The following is a 21402-nucleotide window of genomic DNA, read 5'->3' as shown; positions in this document are numbered from 1 at the left end:
AATTACTGAAATTCTGTATTTTTATATATTTAATTTCTTCCTTTAACTCTTGGATTATTTCAGAACTGAGTCAGCATCATTATTTGTTACTAAAATCATCCAAAATGTAAATTATACATATAAAGAAGAATGAATTCTTCTGATGTGTAGCTCCTATCAATCCCTTGAAATAGTAATATTTTTGCTTGTTCTAGGCAAAATCAGAAAAGGAAAAGAAAGTTAAGAAACAGGAAGTAGCATATTTCAGGAATGAGAGCCTTAAAATAATGGATAGATTTAGGTTTAATTAAGTGTAAGCAGTCTTGAAGAGATACAGATCAAAACAGACAAAATAATTTCGTAATTTTCTGCCACTAAATGCAGTGGCAGATCAACTGGATTTTAAAAAAAATCAAAGCCCTTGAGACTGTTGTGTGTTTGGGTTTTGTTTTTTTTTTTTTTTTTTTTTTTTTTAAATCTGACACAAAGCCCAGTAGCTTTCCTTAGTTAAAAACAGGTCAGTTTTACAACTCAGGAAGACAGTACTGCATATTCTAGATCAGCTGTGTCTAGAAAGAAAATAGCATTATAACGTTCCAAGCTGCTAGTTATACAGGAGCAAATTAGCAGTAAGAATTCTTGGACTATCCATCTGCCACATGCATACTTACTCAACAGAAGCAATTACAATTCTTCAAAATATTATCCTTTTACACAAACTGCTAGGAACTTACTGCTGAATACATTACGAGCTTCTGAACAAGGCTTCCAACAAGAAAATAAAGTAGTTTACAAAGCCATTTTACAGTTACATAAAACTGTCTTGCATCCTTATGTAAGCAAATTGACAGCCATTTTAGAGTCCTGTCTAGAGCCACACTAGGGACAACAGAGACCACTTATTTTCAATGCACTTGTTTATAGCTGCCATCTTGGACTCATGTCTCAAATGAGATTTCTTCACTTTTCTCCTTTTGGTAGAAATATTTGAGTATTAACAAACACCTTAGCATTTCTCCCTGACCAAAGCAGCAGTCAAGTTGCTAAGCTAAGGTCACACAGCAGGTTTGTGTCCTGAGCGAGTCCCTTCATTTCTTTTGATCCTTCTTCTCCAAATATTTGTTCATTTTAATCACAGCATCACCTCTTTAAATGAAAGAGGTCATCATCCTCCTGTGTGTTTGCACAGTTTAGACACCAAAATACTGGCTGGAGACTTTAGGCTAGAGATTCCACTTCCAATCAGATTACTCCCAAAATAACTTATTCCAGCTGAAGTGACAGCACTTCTCCCAAGACAAATTAATTAAGGATTATTAATTCAGCAGACCTATATAAAATACATGAATGACTGAAATTCTACTCACTATATTATCCGTTTTACTTTAGTTCCCACTAGTTTACAACTCAAAGTAATGCACAGAGCACAAAAAAAAGCTAAGATGAAACCAAAGTAGGTTGTGAAGCAGCTAAATTATTGCCTACCAAAATGAAGATACCTTAACAAAATATTACTTTATTTGAAAAATCAACAGGGTATTGTAAGTAATCAAGTAGTATAGCATATTCCACATTCTGGGTTAGCAAATACTTCCCATGTAGTCTATCTCCAGGCTGTAAGCTCTTGGAGACCACGGGTACGATGAAAGCAATTTCTTAAGTTTACAAGGACTGATGGATTTTGCCAGCATGCCCTTATAGCAAATACCCATCTGCCAACCAGTTCTTTCCCAAATCTGTGGCCCCAAAAGGTATACTATTATGCTGATTAATATAAGAACTATTGAACGGAAAGACCATGGGAAGAAGTTTAGAGAAGAAAATCTGACAGCAGGTGATCTGTAACATCCAGTAAGACCTCCACTCTTACCACACTAACTCGTGAAACATTTTCCTATCATGCTACCTAGCAAATGTTTGAAGCTCATCTTTACTCCTGTTTCCCAGCTCTTGAAAAACATTCACTACGTAAAGAATCAAAGATTTCAGATACTCATGCTTTATGTCAACAGTCAAAGACCCCAACATATTAGCTACCATACAGACATCTCATTTCTATACCAAAAAACATACACAAACCAAACTCAGAAGATCACAGGGCACTGTTGTGTGAAAACACTAAAAAGCAAGTATGCTGCAACTGTGAATCACAACATCAGATAAGTATTCATTTTGAAGATACCAAGACACTAACAGGAGGTCTTCTGTAAAATGTGAGAGCATTTTTCTTGAAGTATTTTCCTGCAGGGACAATGGAGCACTAATAATCAAGCAGCATCTCTAACTCATGGCCACACTGTTACTTACTGCCTTTTAATAGGTCTTCTTCTTTCATTAATCACTTTAGAATGTGTCCTATAGTGACTGGGCAGCAGTGGAAAAGAAACCAATTCCTACAGGAGCCAACTCCTACTTCAGCTGCTTTCCAATGTCAAACTTCTCCTAAAGTCTCAGAGTATCAGATTTTATGTAAAACACAGCAGCCTGTAGAGTCCAGTGCAGAAGAACAGCAGCAGTACAAAAGATGTCACGCTTGTTTGCTGACATGCACACATGATGTGTCGAAACAGGAAGTGCATTATTCAGCAACACACATGCTCAGTATGGACATCCAGTGAGTCAGAGCACCCAGTTCAAAAACTGATTTAGTGTGAGATCCAAGTGTTCATACTGAGTTAGTACAGAGCTGATTGTTACCAATATCCATGTTTAGCTTATTGTGACAACCTTCTGCTTAAAAAGCACTTTATAAATCAAGTAACGATCTAGAAGTGCCTTTGTTTTTTGTACACTGATGTACTGATAGTGCATTAGATGTTATAGGTTCTGTCTCTCCCCTCCTCAAAATCTTCCTGAACCACTTTCACTGCGCAATTTTTGCTGCTATATGTTCAAAGTTTCATTAAAAGCACTCTGTGGCTCATGATATCAAAGGTACAAAGCTATGTTCAAGAACAACAACTTACAGTGAAGCTTATTATCAGGAGGGAAATAAATCAAGTAGTGCAACCAATTACACAAGAAAATTAATCTTGCACTTTTTCTGCTTCAGTGGGAAAAGAAGTTAATCTGAACTGTTTGACCTCTTCATTAGTGACACAGATCACTGGTCAGTGCACCTCCAAAGTCTGCAATGATACTGGGAGGAGTTGTTAATATGCCAGATTGTTGTGTCACCATTGGAGACCCCAGCATGCTGGAGAAATGGGCAGACAAGAAACTCATAAAGTTCAACAAAGGGAAATGCCAAGTCCTACACTTGGGAAAGAACAGCCACCAGTACATGCTGGACAGCAACAGCCTGGAAAGCAGCTTTGCAGAACAAAAGCGGGGAGGGGTCCTGGTGGACAAGTTGCCCATGAGAGACAGCAACACACCCTTGCAGCAAAGGTGGCCAAGATCACACTGGGCTGTGTTAGGAAAAACATTGCCAGCAGGTCAAGGAAGGTAATCCTTTCCCTCTACCCCACATGAGTTAGACCTACCCAAAGTGCTGTGCCCAGTTCTAGCCTTTCAGTACAAGAGAAACACGGACATACTGGAGTGAGTATGGCCAAAGGCCACAGAGATGACTAACAAACTGGAGCATCTGACATATGAAGAGAGGCTGAGAGATGAGACTGTTCAACCTTATGAAGAGGAGGCTCAGGGGAAGTCTTATCAATGTATATAAACACCTGATGGGTGGAGTAAAGAAGATGGGAACCAGACTACGCTCAGCAGTGCGCAGTAAAAGGACAACAGGAAATGGGCAGAAAGTGAAATACAGAAAATTCCATCTAAAAAAGATGTATTTTTTAAATACCATAAGGCAGTCAAACACTGGAATAGATTTGCCTAGAGAGGCTGGAGTCTCCATCTTGGAGATAATCAATAACTGCCTGGACGTGGCCCTGAGCAACCTGCTCTATAGTTGACCCTGCTTTGAGGGGAGGATATGGGACTAGACTGCCTCCAGAGGTTCTTTCGAACCTCAGCTATTCTGTGATTCTGTAGACTCAGGATAGAAACAATCTACACTACATATAATCCCACTCTCCTATCTGTTCTCCTTTTTATCAGGTAAACATGGTATTTCCATGAAAAATGAGTATCTTATTAAATCTGCTGCCAGTATTTTCCCCCGCCACAGCTGCCAATAAAAAAGCCAAACAGCAGCTCTGAGAAAGTGCTCAAGTATTCTGTGTTTCTACAGTTCTCCTTTTCATCAGCTATTTTTTTTTGAGGCAGCTGCAGTCCAACTAACCCTAAACTGTTTGACAATGAACAGCCAAGAAAAGAATATTTTGACAAGCGATGATCCCTGCTTTCAGGTCTTCCATCTTCCACTTCTGGAGTCTTACTCCAATCAGTTTGCTAGTTCAATTTAATTATTCACACTTCTAAAGATAGAGATGAATTATCCAGCTCCCTGTCACCACTTGTTTATTAGTGTTTCAGCAAAGAACTATGGCAACAATGTTTGCATTCATTTGTTTTTAAACTGACAACTTTCATGTTACATGTTCAGATGAGACTACTATAAATCTCTATCAGTAGGTTGTTTTTTTTTTTAAAAAAAACCAAAACACAAAAAAGATTCCACAGCACTTTGTAGAAAGAATAGCTGGCAACCTTCTTGTCCTTAAGGAGGGACCAGAGTAGGGGGAATATTCAAGTATTATTTTGTACACCTAACCAGCTTCCCTAGATTTAGCTGAATAAGTCTATTTACTTCCCCTGAGCTGAACTGTTGAAGAACAGCTGAAGCACTTCCACTCCTGCAGCAACCACAATTTAGCTATGGAAAAGGGATTTCCCTTTGCAGTTTTAAGCACTCTTTCACATGAAAGGCACTGTTGGAACATACTGTAATGCAGAGCTATTACACAACTATTATCTAGTGATGTTGGCATGAGGAAGCTAGAGGGAGGAAACAGGAAGGACATAAATATAAGTCTACAATCTTTTATATTTTACTCACATGAGGGAAAGCCATCAGTGTTCAGAGCTCCAAGAGAAATGTCTGAGCTACTGTGTTGGTGAACAAAATTAAAAAGAAATAATATGCATTCACTTCACACAGTGTTTGAATACACTGGAAATAAAAATTCACAGAGGTTCAGTCCCACAGAAACTTGTAGGCATCTGCCTCCTAAGGAACAAAACTGGATTTCATATCAACTTACTTCAGTAGACTTCAGCTTTAGTGTTCATTTCTCTCAGCTGCTTTTTCACTTGCACCACTAAAAAGTTCTGAGCTATGACTCACAGTTAAGGACATTTAAGAGGATACATTCAAAAGATTTGAGCACTGTTCTGGCAGGTTTTTTAAACAATGAAAAATGCTATTAAAAGATTACAGGAACAACCCAGAAGTTTAACAGGTGCTGGGAAGAATCAATAAACATCATCTTTGCTAGGAAATTAAAGAGTTTCAGTGCAAGGGTGTCTCACCCTCTTACTATTTAGCTTCTCAGCTTTACAAACAACATTCCATTCTCTTATGTATATTTTTGTTAAGGTTTTTCAGGGAAAAAGAATGTTTGTAGAAATAAAAGATTTAGTCCAAAATATTCTCTACCTTTTAAATGGTTGGCACCTTGACAATCCATCTTAAGACATAAGCAGCAAAACAAAAACACACTGATCCTCACTGCCAGTAATTTTTCAGGAAAGTAACAATCTAAGCTGTGATAACAACTGGAATACATCTAAAACGCAGTCTAAAAATCATCTTCTTAACTTTAAATGCCTTCACATTGTTCTGGCTGTGGAAAGTGCTAGAGCACTTTTTACAGCTATCTTAAAATTTATGCCTGATGCTGTCAGCTTTAAAATAGTTCAGGATGGCAGAAAGAAGCCCTCATATGTAAAATGGGAATCAACACCTCATCCTTCTGCTTCCTGGACCTAAGTAGGATGAAGCTAGGAGAGTGGAGGACACGCATAAGAACATGGCTATGCAGCCTGCAAAACAAACACTGCAAAGAGCATACAGTACTTGGTGTGTGAAAGCGCAGCATGATCTCAGCACAAAGTTTACTTTGCATAAACATCTTCTACAGATGAAAAAATGTTGACACACTGACAGGAGAGATGTTTAAATCAGTATTTTGCGATAACGATTCTCTTCTCTCAGCTCCCTTCCACAGTTATCGCCATGTATGTGGCAGACCTACTGTACATACACAACGCAAGACTTCAAACAAAGGTTTCCATTGATTCCTATGAGCATCATCCTTCCAGTTCAACAGTTCTCAGAGGCGACGACCTTAACGCTCAGCACCCAGTCCTTCATTTGCTTTACAATACCTAGTTAAAGCTTAAGAGCAGCTATGCAGTCTTGGGAAACTACCACCCTTCAGCTAGACCCAGAACCTTCACCGCCACTCCGTGCTTTTACCAAACCGTAAGTATTTTGCTTACTCGTCCCTGCAGGCCTCCAGCCTTTTCCAGTACGTTTGTCCCTTTTTTATATCTTAAGCTTATCTCCACCTTGGGAGGGGGACCCACACCAAGCAGCCAGGGAACCATGTTCTACTACCACCTCCCCTCCCTCCCCTTTAACGCATCTCCTAACAACGCCACGCAGGGCCAGCTCATCAGCCGGGACGAGCATGTGAAGCGCCCCTGGGGTCTTCCCGAGCCACCATCCGCACGCCCCGAGCCCTCTCTCCCTGCCTGCCTCCGTCCCAGCCCTCTCCCCCCCTCGCCTCCCCCCTGCCACCACATCTTCGCCCTGCCACCAGGACCTAACCCCTCCCCCCCCCCCGGTCGACTCCTCCAGCTCCCAGCGACCCTTTTTGTGTCCCCAGCGCAGCCCGGGGGCCAACCCTTCACCACGGGGCACGGAGGCACCCGGGCAGGGCGGCATATTCCAGGCACGTCCCTCAGCCTCGGCGGAGGGGGAGGGGAGAAGCCGTAGCGGCAGCAGCCGAGGCGTCAAGCGGAGGAGAACGGGGACGGGCGGGAAGCTGCGTGGTGGGAAGCGCCCCCCGCCGCCCCACGGGCCCTGGGGGCTCCTGAGGCGGGGAGCAGGCAGGAAGGGGGGCCGGGGCGCCCAGCGGCCCAAGCCCTCATCTACCCCTCGGCGCTGCCCCGGCGGGACACTAGCGGCTTTACCCCTCTCCTCCATGTCGGGGGATGAAGGGAAAGGCTCAGCACCCACCTTGAGAGTGGGATACTCCTGCACCTTCAAAGTCATTGAGAGCTGAGCAGCTGATTCCTGCACCGCCATCTTGGATTAGGCACCAACCTCCTCCCTCCTCCTCCCCCGCCCTCCCCCAGCCCGGACCGGAGGGAGCTACCTACAGCGCGCGCGGCATGACGGGCAATAAAGGCCTTCCTCCGCCCCATCTCTAATGGAGACGGGCCGAACCAACGGCTCTCGCTGCTGATCGCGGCCCACCCCCTAGCCCCCCACCACCGCGGCGGCGTGGTACGCTCCACGGGACGGTGGTGGCGGAAGAGCAACAGCTGGGCAACCAGCGCCAACCAATGAAGGCCGCCCTTTCGAACGTTCCGTTTGTGCGCGTTGATACCGCCTTTGAGCTTGAGAAGCCGCGTCTGATTGGGCAGCGCGGTGGAAATGGGCGGGGCTGCCTGGAGGCGCGGACAAATCAAATGGAACTACGGCATTGAGATGGGCGGGTTTTTGGGGGTTTATGGACATCCAGCCACCCAGTCGCTATAGAGAGGGCTTTTCCATCGCCCAATCAGAACCTCCTCTAGCGCTCAGTAGGCGGGACCTAAAAGTAAATTTTGATGGTGACTTAAAACGGCCGTTGTAACACCCCCTGAGGTGTCCGGGAAGAGGAGGGGCGGGGCGGGGGGCGGAGCCCGGAGGACGCGGTGCGGAGCGTGCTTTGACGGGCAGGTCCCAAGCCAACGCCGTCGCGCCGCCCTGCTGACGGGCAGAGAGTTGAGCGAATGGGTGGCGCCTGTGGGGAGAAAGGGCGGGGCCCCGGCGGCGGCCCGGCGTGTGGCGGTGTGTATATTGGCCGGGGTGGGGACCGCCCCTAGTAAGTTCCGTGGGGAGGAGAGAGTGAGTGAGAGTCAGTGAGGCGGAGGCGGCGGGAAGAGGTTTAAATAGCGGAGACAGCGTGAGTCCCCTTCCCCTCAGCTCCCTCTCCCCGCGCTGGGCCGTCCTCCCGTGCTTCGCTGCCGCTCTCCGTTAGCTGGGGCAGGCGGAGGCGCCCGGTGCCGTTCCCCTTCCCCAGCCCGCCGCGAAGCTGCCTGCCCTCACCGCTGAGGGGCGGAGGCGGGGCGGCCCCGAGCCACGGCGGGGAGGCCGCGGCGGGTCCCCGCTCCCGGGCGGGCCGGTGCTAAGTTTCTCTGGCGAGGCGAGGCGCGGGGCGGGAGCAGCTCCCTCGCAGCCGGGCCGGTCTCGCCTTCCCCGCGGGGGAGGGGGGTGGGGAGGAGCCGAGGAGCGTGGCCGGCAGCCCCGCAGCTCTCCCGCCGGCCCGGCGCCCCCCTCCCCTGGGCGGGCGGGCGCGGGCGGCGCAGCCCTGCAGCTCCCTCACACGGGGGGAGCCGTGAAGCCCCGGCCGCGGTGGGAGGGAGCTGCTACCGCCCCCCGCCGCCTGACCGCCCCCTGCACTGCCGTGCGCTGCAAGTCCGCAGCAGCGGTTATACAGCTCTGGGGATTCTCCCCTTTTCTTTCCTTGTTGGTTGTGTTTGCGGGCTCTCAGCTCTATCTCGAGGCAGCTGTAGACCTGTCTCGGAGGGCTTGCTTGTCTCGCTGACCTCTGTTCGGTCCCTGAGAGTGGTCTACGGGAGCTGGTGGGCCGTAAGGTGAAAGCACTGGTTTAAATGAGCAATAAATCCCTGCTGAGCATACGTGAACGTTTCCATACAGAAAAAAGGGCCTGATCCTGCTGACTGCCTCTGCTTCTGTGTGAGAGAATAAAGACGCTCCTGGAGTATTAATCTTCTGCCTGTTGACATAAAAGCTACTTTCTTGATAATAAGTAGGCTACTTTCCGGATAATATGTAGAGGACAGTGTGTTGCGATTCAGCCATAACATGTACCCTCTTACTACCCTACATGAAGCTCCTCACTGATTTGAGCACCTTAGTGAGTGAGATGGAAGAGACTTTGTCAGACCTTGAAGCTGTTAGGTCTGCAGTAGACAGTGAGAAAGTGGAAACGTGCCTATCAGGAGCTGTACACGCAGCGATACAAACTTTCTTTTCTTGTTGAAGTCGGTGGCAAAAGTTCTGTTTCTTGATGCAGTTGCTTGCTAACGTCAGCAGGTGTATTTCAGGTAGTGTGCTGTTGTGGTTTGAGGCTTGAAAGAGACCCCAAAACACATACCCATTAATAATCGTGGTGGGTTTTGCTATCTTTTCTAAACTTTGTGGTTATATTATTTCTGGTCTGCAGAAGACTGTAGAAAAATAAACACAAGTATTTCCAGGAAGACGAGCATGTTTAACTTTCATGGTTTGAAAGAGCAAGTCATATTTAATAAGTGTCTTTAGAAAATTCAGTGATGTTGTTTCTTTCCAATGTGCCTAGGCCCCCTTGCAACTGAGAGCATCTATCCACCACAGAAGGATGGTGGTAAAGAAAATGTACAAAGTGATGTAACTGACTGTTAGATTATCTTCAGCTTTGTACTGCAAACTATTTTACTTGTGTTTACTCTCAGCTGCCCTAGCATTCAGTCTGGTACTGACCGTAATCAGCAAACATGTGCCTAAATGTAATTTGCAAAGCCTTTGTTTAAGAAGTATATTAGTAAAAAACATTTGTGTTAGTTACACCTGGGATTAACGTTCATGTCTAGACATGATCTTGGGGCTGGATTCTGCAAGAGGATTTGTGTAAGGAGGATTTTGGCTCCATTAAGGCCTGTGCAGGGAATGGTTCACCTGAGCTTGTCAAGTGGAGGACTGAAAACCTAGCTTAGTTGTTGCTGTATTTACAACCATAATTATGTGGCATTATAAATTCTCCCTGTTGTTTCTGTCTTAAATATTCTGTGAGCTTATATTTAGAAGGAAATTTGCTGTTCAATATTCCCTATCATTGATACTACTGAACAGCTTGAAGTGAGCACACTTTAACTCTTTAGGTCTGTGACGCCTATAGGGACTGAAGAAGTGTGACTGGCCATGTAATTTATTAAGTCACATATGTATTTGTCTGAAATACTTACGTGCAAGTTATTTTTTTTAATATGTAACCTCTTAATGGTCCTTTCTGATGATACAGTAGCTAATGTGGCACAAATATTCTATGGATGCAGGTTATGTGCTCAGACTGTATCTGTCTTTAAACTGGAGAATTATTGGTGAAGGTTTGTCAGACATTAGTAGCCAAAGTTAAAGGGTTTGCTTAATGGAACAGATGGCCAAGCAACCATCATGTCAGAGAAAACAGCATGTATTCCGTGTATTCTTAGTTTAACACAAGAGGGAGCATGTCTAATCTTTAACCTTTAAATATTGCAACTTCAGAGAGGAAGCTCCAAGTGTTGAGTGTCAACTAATTTATGTTCTAGGCTCCATGTGCAAATATTGATACAACCTATGTGTACTTCTGGCATGTTTTCAACTTCAGGTTGCAGCCATTGATTTATTATATAAATGTTGCAGTGATCAATGTGGAGATAAGAATGAAGCTAATGATCTTTTGAACTGGTAAAAATCTGTAGTTTCCTGCTGAATTTAACAAAATTTTTATTGTTATTGTTATTCCTGGGTCTGGGTATTCATATACAGAGGTTGTACTATGTTCTTTAATATAAGGTTAATGTCCTCTGGTCTTTGGTTTAACCTACTATACAAGCCGAGGCTTAATTTAAGTATATTTATTTTAATTACCAATACAACTTTGCTTTTACAGTTCGTATAAATTCAATTGCTTTAGTCTTAAATAGGAAATACACATTTGGAACTACTAAGAAGGTTTGTGTATCATATCTTGTTTATTTTTCCTTGTCCCCTAGTGCTGTAAAATGAAGAATAAAAATCAGCTTCCATTTTGTATTTCTTGGCATTGTCCTGTTCAATCATAATCTAATAGTTAGTCCTTGTTTAGTGTCTTAATGTGAATTAGCAATTAGTTAAAATCAGGCAGTGCATACAGAATACTCCAGACCTTTAGGAGGACCCTACTCATTTGACAGTGTCTTAAAAGCATTTAAATAGTCTTCCGCTTTGCTCCAGGTCAATGATTAGAAAAAAAAATCCGTATACCATGAAGCATTGCATGCAGATTATGTATCTTTCAGAAACATAAATACTCTGGATGTTATTTGGTGGAGCAAAGCAGCAACCATAGTGCTCTGCTTCGTGTGCTGAAGAAAACTGCAGTGTATTGAGGTTTTACTACACTTGCTTCTCTTTCCTCTTTGTGCACATAACTTCTGTGCTAGGGTGGCAGAAGTGAATGTATATCACCATCATTTTCTCACTTTAGCAGATGAGACTGGCCTGAGGCAGTGATATAGTCCTGTGTTGGATCAGGTGGGAGCACAGGTTGCCCCACTCTTCCTCTGAGTAAATGGGTGGTGATTGTACTGTCCGTCTAAAAATGGAGAAGTAGAAGCCTTTGCTATAGTCTTCTGGTGAGTTGTGATGTTTGTGAAGTATTTAGGACCATACCTTTAATCTACATTACTTTTTTCTTCTGAATAGCGAGATAAATTTTGGTGTTTTTTAACAACTACTGTGCACAGTGTTGACAGAATAAGGTGTTAATATGAAAGCAGCTTGTCTTCAAAATATGCCAGGCAGCTGTCTTTGTAAGACAGAAATGTGAGATGACCTGTACTAATATCAGATACCTTGAGATAGGTGTTCAGTAAGTATTAAGACTTTTAGAAGGTAACAAGGATGAGACAGTTCCTACTGGGGACATGGTTGCTTTACCAAGTTATTCACAGCAATGGAGCATTTTTAATGAATTGCTCCATTTTGATGGACGCTACTTGATTTTGTGTAATACGTATGCAACAGTACTGTCAGAAATTCGTAGAGGGCAGAGGGACACCTTTTGTTGAACAAGTGTTGATATACTGAGTTTTGTAAGGATCAAATGAGCGGCCTGTTGTTTTTGCTGTCCCCTATCAGTCAAAAGGGTCAAAACTTAATGCTTTGGTTTTCGCACCCAGCAGACTTAGGCCATTGCACATTTTTTACATGAAATGCATATTTTTGCTTTAAAAGAAGGTAATAATATGACTGTATAGTTGTGGTTTTTTCATATTGTAACTTTAAGCATATAACCGAAAAGTGTATTAGTGCATCTGGCTTATGTAAATAGGCTGGAGAAGTTGGCTTTATTTCTGTATCTGAGAGGAAATTACCAAGAGTGTGAAAACGCAACAAACAAAAAAAGCTGCCACAAACAAAACCCAGCGATTAACAACAGCAGGAGAGATTGCCCTGATGTGCCACAGTTTAGACCATTGTTGTGAAGTAGTAATTGCAGATCAGAGGCTTTGTTTCCTTATTTTAGCATGATTGTAAGAACACTTTCCTTATCAGGGGAAAATGCAGATGCACTCAGCGACTGAGGTTACAAAGTTACCATAATGGATTAGAGTTGAGACCCTCAGTAGAGTTCGTTGTCTGTGCTGAATCAGCTGTGTGAGCAGACAATTTAATATCTCTGTTACGAATCTGGCACCTTCCAGGCAATGCATGCGTGTAGAAGTTATTCAGAAATTATTCCATGTTTACACAAACCGGTTTTCAGGTGTCAAAGTAATAATTTGCTTTATAAAAAAAAGAAAGGGAGCAAAAATTCACTGTGTAGATAAAATTCTTGTGAAATCTCATTCAAAAAAGAAGACTTTCATTTGCATAAAAAATGGTATGTGGGACATGGTGGTAAAGTACACAGCCTCCTGTAACTTTCTGAATGGTCTAAATGGATGTTTTAAAATGCAGAGGGGAGGGGGCTTACCTGTGAGCAATATTTTAGCCATGAGCAATATTTTTTGTTCCTTTTTGAGTTACAGCCCCCTGAAAAATGGGGGGTGGGGGTGGTGGGGGGTGGTGTTAGAAAGAAAGTGCTGACACAGCCTTAACTACAGAGCAGTGCCCTGCATGCTGCTGCAATAATTGTCCAAGGCAGTGTTTTCTGCTTTCCTGCCATTGTGCTTTACGTTCCTTTAATTAATTCCATTTTTAACTTTCTGAAAGTTTGATATTATTTAAAGCCCATGGCGTGTGTGCAAAAGCCAGCGGAGTAAGGTTGTCAGAGTAGCATGGACTTGTTAATCTCAGCCTGATCTTGTCAGTAACAGCAGAGCAGAGGGAGAGGAACTCCGGCTGGGGCAGCGCTCCAAAGGTTTGTCTGTTATTTTTATACCTAAATTACGTCTTAGTGGCAAACTATTCAGTATGCGGAGCGTTGTCGGCGATCTGTAGATTCCGTAGTTGCGAATATGTGTGCGTTTAGCCGTGTTGTTTGTTTGCGAAAGGAGAGGTTTGCCTCTGTGTGTATCGGGGAGAGCGAGTGTGTGTTACGATCGGGGAAACGCTGAAGAAGAAGAAACCCTGTTGGTTCTCCATGCAAATGACCGCTTTGGTTGTAACAAAAGCCTTGATGTTGGGCTTGGAAAAATGATCTGACAGTGTAACAACCCCAGGCCACTTTCGCCATGTTTTTGTTTATGCATGTTTCATTCCGTTTTCCGTAGCTATCTCGCAGATGTTTCCAATTTCACTGTGGGTTGGTGTTTTTTTTTTAACACCGTTGAGCCTTTTTGGAGTTAGCAAGAAAACGTGTGAAAGAATGTTAACAAAACAGAGAGGTGTTGCAGATGTTTATACTTTAGTTCTTGCGTTGCGCCTGACGATACTGGCAAAGGGATACAGTGCATATGAAGGAACGTAAGAAGCATCTGTTTTAACTGCCGAGCTTGTAATTTCGAAATGTGCCCATTGTAACTTGAATATTAACATAAACAGATGAAGTGAGCACGTTCCCGGCACAATGTGGCTGGTCGAGATCTCATTTGTTTGCTACTGTTTTTGAACAAAAAAAAAAGGGGGGGGGGGGGGGCGAGTAAGAGCAAGGAAAAGAATATCTGTGACACAACATGTATGCTCCTAGATAAACTCCTGCCATCTCGGAGTGCCTCTAAATATTTGAACAGCTTCAGTTAAGTCAAATAAAATCGGTTACCATGAGAAACAAAAAAGTCTAATAGAATAGTTGAGCACACTAATGAAAATCTGAATGCAAAATTGTTCCTGAATCATTCAAAGAACTGAATTAGATAGAAAATCTTTACAGTAACAGTCATAGTAACACATTTAAGCATTTTGGCTTCTGAGATCCTGGAAAACAACACACTGTATAGAAATAGCAGAGGCGGATGGTATGGTATCTTACAGTCACGTAAATTGAAATTTAATTGTCTACTAATGATATTAAAATCGCTCTGGTTTTAGGATTTTTATGCTTGTTGAGTGTATTGAGACACACACAAATAAAATCTGAAATCGTAAAAGGACAATGATTCAATGTCCGGAGCCAGTGGTTAAATCAGATGTGGTAACTATGGTGAGAGGTAAAGTTACTTAGCTTCTCACAGACCGTGCATGTGTGGATTTCTTTTTGTATAATGGAGATTAAGGGGAAAAGGATTAGAAAATCTAAAGAGAAATTTTGAGTAGGAGACCTGTAGCCTTGGTCTGGGATTTAACACTGAGGAGGCTTTTAGAACAGAGGCAGGGTAGAAGTAAACCCTCTCTTTTAATATATATTGATGATAATTCTAGAAAGGAATCTTTCTGGTTGGGAGTATCAACAGTAGCTCATACATACAGGAATGAAATAAATCCTTTCCATATTAAAATAATCCTCCTACTCCAATGAAACAAAACCAGAATATTTTTACATTACCAAGTGACAGCATAAAATCAGGCAAAGTCTGATATTCTGAATTAACTCATTTTAGGTTCTTACAGAATTAAGTGATATTGATTCATTTGGATTGCATGGCATTCCTATTTTCAAGTATACATATGCTATGTATTTAGGACATTTTTTTTTAAACCTTAAAAATGGTGGTCATATGAAGTGGAAAATACAATCAGAGCTTAGTGTTCTAGCTGGTAAATATTGGGGGAGTTTGAACTGCAGCCAGAGAGACTTTGAACGTGCTTCTGATTTTCCTTGAGTTGAGAGGGTTCAGCATTACCCTGAGCTTTTCCAGGAAGAACTTCAGATTATGCTGATCAGCTCAGAGGGATATGGGAAGGATTGTCATGCTTGCACATAGAAGTCATATGTTCTGAGAGAACCACCAGAGATACTAATTAGTGATTAGCTATTTGGAATACTTAGGAAACAGAAAAGGGAGAGGTCAGGTTTAATTGCCAGTATAAAGGGACCATTTCCCTATAATAAGGAAAAGTGCATTCACTGTGACAGTCCAGAGACATCTTGGGGATGCGAGCTATGTTCAGCTTTCTAGTAATGGAGGTTAAAACATACTGGGCTTTTGGCAATGTATTAGAAACATCTTTAATAAAATAATTAAAAGTTTTGAGTTTCCCCCCTCCCTCCCTTCCCCCCTGCCCAACATAGTACTTGAAAACCACTTGCTTTATGGGAAGTCCACAGGGGAACCAGTAGTTCGGCATAGTCTAGACACTTGGGGTTAAAAGTTTTAAGGTGTTTATAGATTTGCTAGGAAACACTTTTAGCTTTTTTTGTATGTCTTAATCCCACAATTTCTTAAGTGTTCTAAGAGTGTGTTATCAGATACCTGATCAGGAGACTGCATTCACCACAAGGTACAACAATATGGGTTGAACCTGTTGAATGGAATAGATGCTTCTGGACTTCAGGCAAAATTATAAATATCATTTATTATTTTATAGATAATAGACTCAACAGCAATGTATCTCATCATCATTACAAATTGTTTTCACAATAGAAATTATCAACTCAAAAGTTACTGATTTTTGGTTTTAAATTTTCATGTCTTGAAAAGTACTAAAAAACCCCACTAGCTGTGTTCTGTCCAAATAGGGAGGAAGGGGAAGAAAGGGAATTCCATTGCTGCTGTTAGTGGACAATGTTTTGCTTTTTTCCTGTTGCTGGAGTTGTATGGAATGGTACATTGTTATTGCATTAATAATGGATTATTATTTCAGATGAAAATTTTTATGTATATAAAGATTGCTATTTTAGATTGAAGCAGAAAGCTTCCATAAGCTAGAGCAAAATTCAGATATAGCTATTGATGCATGACAATTCATTTCATTGTTCAATGTATTTTGAAATTGTTTTATCATCCTCCTTTATTAGGATATGCTATATTTAAGAGCGATATACCTGATATTTCAGGCACAGGATGCTGTGCAACATAATGGATAGGAATAGTGGAATCGGAGCAAATAGTGTTTTCCTTGCTTTGCTATTGGATTAGGGCAAGTCAATTCAGCTTTCTGTTTTCCATCTACAGAAGGGGTATAATGGTAATTCCTTTTTAAACTACTTCAGTATCTACTAATGAAATTTTGAGAGAAGCAATATTTTGTCTTACAGCAGCAGACACGACAATGGATGGTGGATACTCACATATTTGCATCAAAAGTCATAAACATTAAAAAAATTAAACCACTAGTGATTTGGTAATAAAATGTTTCCAGAAAAAAAAGTTTGGGGTAGCACTAATAAGGCATTTCAAGACTGTTGTTGCTAATGTAGGTGTTTTTTAGGTAGCTGAGTATCAGCTGACTGGTTAGTACCTTGATACTGAGTATTAACAGATTCTCAGTCTCTGTTTTAAAATTTCAGACAAAAGTTGGGCCTTCATTGATTTATTCAACTGTTCTGTTGGGATTCAGCCAGAAGTGTAGTTTTAGCAGCATTTTAGGATGTTGAAAAATAAAGAAGAACCCTCCATTTCCCCAATGAGACTTATTACATTAGTATCAAAGAATCACTGACCTTCGTGAATAAATTTGTAGATTGCAAAATCAAGAAATGCAAGATTGAGAATTCCAGTGCAAACAGTTATGTTTGTGCTTAATCTCAGACAGCTGAATAATTTCACTTAAGTCACTGGGTCTACTGAAGTGAATAAAGGTTTTCAGGATTAAAGTTTACAGTATTAATCTTGTTCTTTTTGTGCATGGTCATGGAAATTCTCCAACGCAATGTGAAGTCTGAAGTGTTCTAAGGTCTTTGAGAGATGTCTCTCGCTCCATTTGCACATTGTATGAAGCTATGTAAATTGGTTTCAGGTGCAATGTAGGGTATAAGGGTAACTTAATGCTGAAAATCAAGTGTGAAACAAAGTTGAGAAAGAATTAGAGTGGACTGTCAGACTGTACAGGGTATTAATCGCAGTTCACAATAGGGCTTATCATTTGTGACTTGCCAAGGACGGTTCAGTTTAATCAATTGCCAGAGAGGAGCAGTTAAATATTAAATTTGATAGTAAAAATCAAGAAATCATCGTTTCAAGATCAAATGGCATCTTAAATTTCCAGTTTCCTTCCTGTGTTACCTGCTTCAGTTATCTACTTGTACCTTTCAGTACTTTGTTTACTGAAAATGACCATTTGCTGTTTTTTATTCTTGGATATAGTTGAAATGACATGAAACTTTTAAAAATATACTTTTATTTTGTTGTTCAAAGAATGAGCTTTTATTCAAAAAAACTTTAGAATCCTAAAAACAAATTTTGCCAACAGTTTTCCATTTGACAGGAATATTTTTCTTCATCTGGAGAACAAGTCAATATAGCTTAGTTTGTAAAATTTGCTTTTACAAAGCTATTTTCTGTCTACACAATGTCTGGAATGTGTCTTAGCACATAAATAATAGGATAAATAAAAGTGTGTTTTGTTTTTTTTATACAAACAGCTTCTGCTTATATTTCTCAGTAAGTGCATGTATGTGGAGAAGGATTCTAGCTTTGAGAAATCGAGTGCATGCTCTATCTAGTAAATTATGTCATTTGTTAGCTTGGTAAATCTTAGAGCGTCAACTACATGACAGTTTCACGTTAGAACAGTAGAGATTAGGTGGGGTGTCTGTGGAAATCATTGTAACTTATACTGTGTTGTTAATGTATTTCTCTACCTTTCTCAGATAACTGTGTTTGAGTTTTGTAGAGGACAGTCAGCCAGTGAGAAGTGTGTAAACTGGCAATGCCTGTGCAAATTGGAGTATTTTGCAAGGAAATAATGACAGTTTGAAAGCTTTTGCATGCTCTTTTTTTCTACCTTTCATTTCCCTGCTTTTCTTGCTGATAGGCCTCCAGAAAGAGTGTGGCATGACATTTTCTTTTATCTCCTCTTAAATTTTAAAATGTGTGGGTATGCCGCCTTTTTTTTTGGTACTTCATTTATGCTGCCCTGTGACAGACAAATAGAGATAGAAGTTGATGTTTAAAGAATATATTATTTTAAGTACTTTCAAGCATAGAATCTTTGTTTTGGACATTCAGTCATTCACCTTCCATTTCTGCATTGAGTGATATCAGTGCCATAGTAATTCTGACTTTTCCATGTAAGTGGTGCAAATTTGATCTAATGCAGTTGGTATATCACACCTCAGGCCCTCTGGAACAAATAGATACAAAAAAGAAAGTCCATGATGTCCTTCAGTGTGAGTAGAGAGAGAAGGTGACCAGCAGAGTTCAGACTGCAAGAAATGGTCGAAGAGATTTGTTAGCTTAGTTGTTGTGCACAGGTCGATGTGTTTCCTGAAATGCTGGCACAGAAATTAAAGAAAATGCTATTTACTTTTAGGGTCAAAGTATCTGGGAAAGATTCTGTGGAGAAAAGAATTGCCATTTCCCCATCTACTCAAGAACTGTGGGATAGGAAATTGATTTTGCCCACTTTTACCCCCTGGGAAGTCAGCTTGGAGAAAGTGAAGATTTTGGTAGAGTGATTACACCATAAAAGTTAAGCAGATAAAATCCTTTAATCTATTTAAGATATACTGTATTACTTTGAGCCCTACACTGTTATACTGGTGAAGATATCAAAAACATGGTAATGTATTCATACCCACAGAGGCAATAAAAAATTTAACTTTTCTGATCCTGATAGGACTGTATCAAAATAAACATACTTGCATCCTGATTGTGTATCAAGGTTTTGGGACCTTGTTGATGCTTATTTTGAGTAAGACTTAATTAAATCTAGGTCCTATTGCTTTTAACTTGAGCATCTCAGCTTGCCCAGTTAAGGGAGGACTTAACATGTGGAAGTGCTGAAAACTTGTACAGAAAAGATTGCCTACTCCTGCTGTGACTGGGGGAAAGCAGTCTAAACCTATAGAGGACATTAAATTAGCAGTAGAGTGCACAAGTTGTAAGAATGGATAGTTTCAGATCTCTAATTAGCCTTGTACAGCAAAATTAGTAGTACGTAGTTATCTGTGGTGCATATTTTTAGCATTCTTTAATGTCATTCTAGCTTTTGGATGCTTGCATTTGATTTTAAGCTGTTGTGTTCTGCGATGCCATCTTTACCTCCTCATTTTTTTCAGTGTCTATAGTTGGTTGATAGTGTTTTGCCTTGCAGTAGTGTGTTCTAAATGTGTCTGTGTGTATATATATATAAAAATGTTATTTTTTTTCTGATTTAGAGCTCATTGGTGATAGCTTTGTCTGCTAGTCACAAGTTTCCAAGAAATGCCAGTAAGATTTTCTGCTCCTATGTTTGTAGATATGTTTTTAGATGGAGTAATGTCTGAATCAGGTAAGAAAAGGCACAATCTAGTCTTGAGGTGCTTCATAGATCGTGCTTGTCCAGATCTACCTTGTGAGAAAGGGAATGTTAGCAAGCCTGAGAAGATGTAAGTGGGTGTTTTTTATGTGTAGATGTATATAGGATAAAATGCTAATTTCTAGCACAAAGTTCGATTACAGTCTTGAAAGTTCCTCAGTGTGTTTGTTATCTTTTGTCTCAAGCAACTTTGGCAGCTGTTTTCTGTCCGAGTGCTTTGATTTTGTAGTCATTTTTCCATCTTCATAATATTGATGAATTGGAGTATTGTCAGCTGGAGATCCTCAGATTATAATGATGGGGATAAAATCCAAAATCTTTCCTAGTGTTTTGACAGGAGGCAATGACATTCTGACTGTTGAAAGGTAAAGGCTCAAGTGTGCAGAGCACCATGCTATGTACAGTTGGACTGGTGTCATTTTCAGGAAGCCACTTCTCTGAGTGACAGCCATTTCCATAACATGGTTTACTCTGAATTCTGATGATACCATGATTAGAAATTAATGCTTCTGAAGAAATGATCTGGATATGTAACTGTAACTTGTTTCATATCCCATGTCAATTTTTAAACTCCTTGACGTTAGAGCACCTCTCCTTTATGATACATTTAATATCTTAGTGTTACAAAAAGTGAGGGCTTTTGTGTAGTCTTAACTGTAAAGTTCAGACTGACATATCTTTGTATCCTGAAAGGTGTTGTCTTAATTTCACCATTTGGCTTTAAAATTTAATTACTAAAATATGTTACCATATACCATCTTTTTTAATGGATTCACAGGGGGCTTTTTTAGAGGTGTAAGCGTTAATTTCTAAGAGTATGCCTGCTGTAGTTTCAGTATTCTTTCCTAAATTAATAATTGGTATAAAATTGGTCTTAATTGGCAGTAATCAAGTTTGTTTACTTCTGGAAGGAGCTACTGTGTGTATGTGTTGAGCTCCACGAAGCCAATAGGTACCTAAAGTTGCTATGAAGGCTTTTAGTGAGGCAATGATTATTTATTGTAAGTATAGAAAGTCTTTTATGTTAGTAGGCTGTTACCCAATGCTAATTAAAAATGACAGTCACTATCATTGCAAATAGTAACCATTGAATATGCAATAAAAACATCCAAAGCAGCTTATTAACTGCTAAAAGGGGCTAAAAATATGCAGTGCAGATATTAATTTGTCCTATCATCTTGAGAAGTTAGCCTACAGTAGGAAACCTATCTGGTGATGTGTGTTTCTCATAAATTAGCTTTTTTTTCTATTAGCAGTCTTTGCATGTTCTTTAGTACCTTGAAATAAAAGGCATGATGTAAACAATAGGTATTATAGAGACCAGATTATTTTAATATGATTTTTAAGAGGTAATTGTACAGTTCTGGCTTAGACTTTGTGCACTTTGATAACAAAAATGCTATATATTTCATCAGCTTGGGATTGCAGTAAAATTTTAATTTAGAAATAGTGTTATGACTAGCTACTTGTCAAAATATTCCATTTCTCTTTATACTAATGGCTGCATTATTTAGTTTCACTGCTGTGAAAGTTTTGCACAGTTTGCAGCCTGAGTCACATCAATGTGTTCACACTGATGTCAAGACTGACAATAAAAACAGGTCTCATAAAAAGAGAAAGATAAGGCACTAGATTATCATTCAGCATTCCATTTTTGTTAGTTGTTCGACATATGGATACATACTTCTGGATAGGACAGTTAACTTCAGATTAAA

At 40.7% G+C, this 21402-nt stretch overlaps 2 protein-coding genes across 9 annotated transcripts in view; one reads left to right on the top strand and one right to left on the bottom strand.

Moving 5' to 3' along the window:
- The window catches only part of MAEA (macrophage erythroblast attacher, E3 ubiquitin ligase), a 54340-nt gene extending 46895 nt beyond the window's left edge, over positions 1-7445 (bottom strand). For 2 of the 5 annotated variants that reach the window (XM_040591911.1, XM_040591936.1), the window contains exon 1: positions 7130-7256. In XM_040591911.1, coding sequence (XP_040447845.1) covers positions 7130-7198 — 69 coding nt within the window. In that variant the 5' untranslated portion in view covers positions 7199-7256. The other 3 variants (XM_040591929.1, XM_040591922.1, XM_040591945.1) reach the window with 3 other exon arrangements.
- Positions 7446-7980: 535 nt separating this feature from the next.
- The window catches only part of CTBP1 (C-terminal binding protein 1), a 251666-nt gene continuing 238244 nt past the window's right edge, over positions 7981-21402 (top strand). For 2 of the 4 annotated variants that reach the window (XM_040591847.1, XM_040591829.1), the window contains exon 1: positions 7981-8063. The gene's annotated coding sequence lies outside the window, so the exon portion shown is untranslated. Of the gene's footprint in view, positions 8064-13183; positions 13269-21402 lie in introns of those variants that run through there. The other 2 variants (XM_040591880.1, XM_040591837.1) reach the window with 2 other exon arrangements.

The sequence above is a fragment of the Falco naumanni genome, chromosome 1, assembly GCF_017639655.2.
Source record: "Falco naumanni isolate bFalNau1 chromosome 1, bFalNau1.pat, whole genome shotgun sequence".
Classification (NCBI taxonomy): Eukaryota; Metazoa; Chordata; class Aves; order Falconiformes; family Falconidae; genus Falco; species Falco naumanni.
This window is presented reverse-complemented; position numbering and strand designations above follow the sequence as displayed.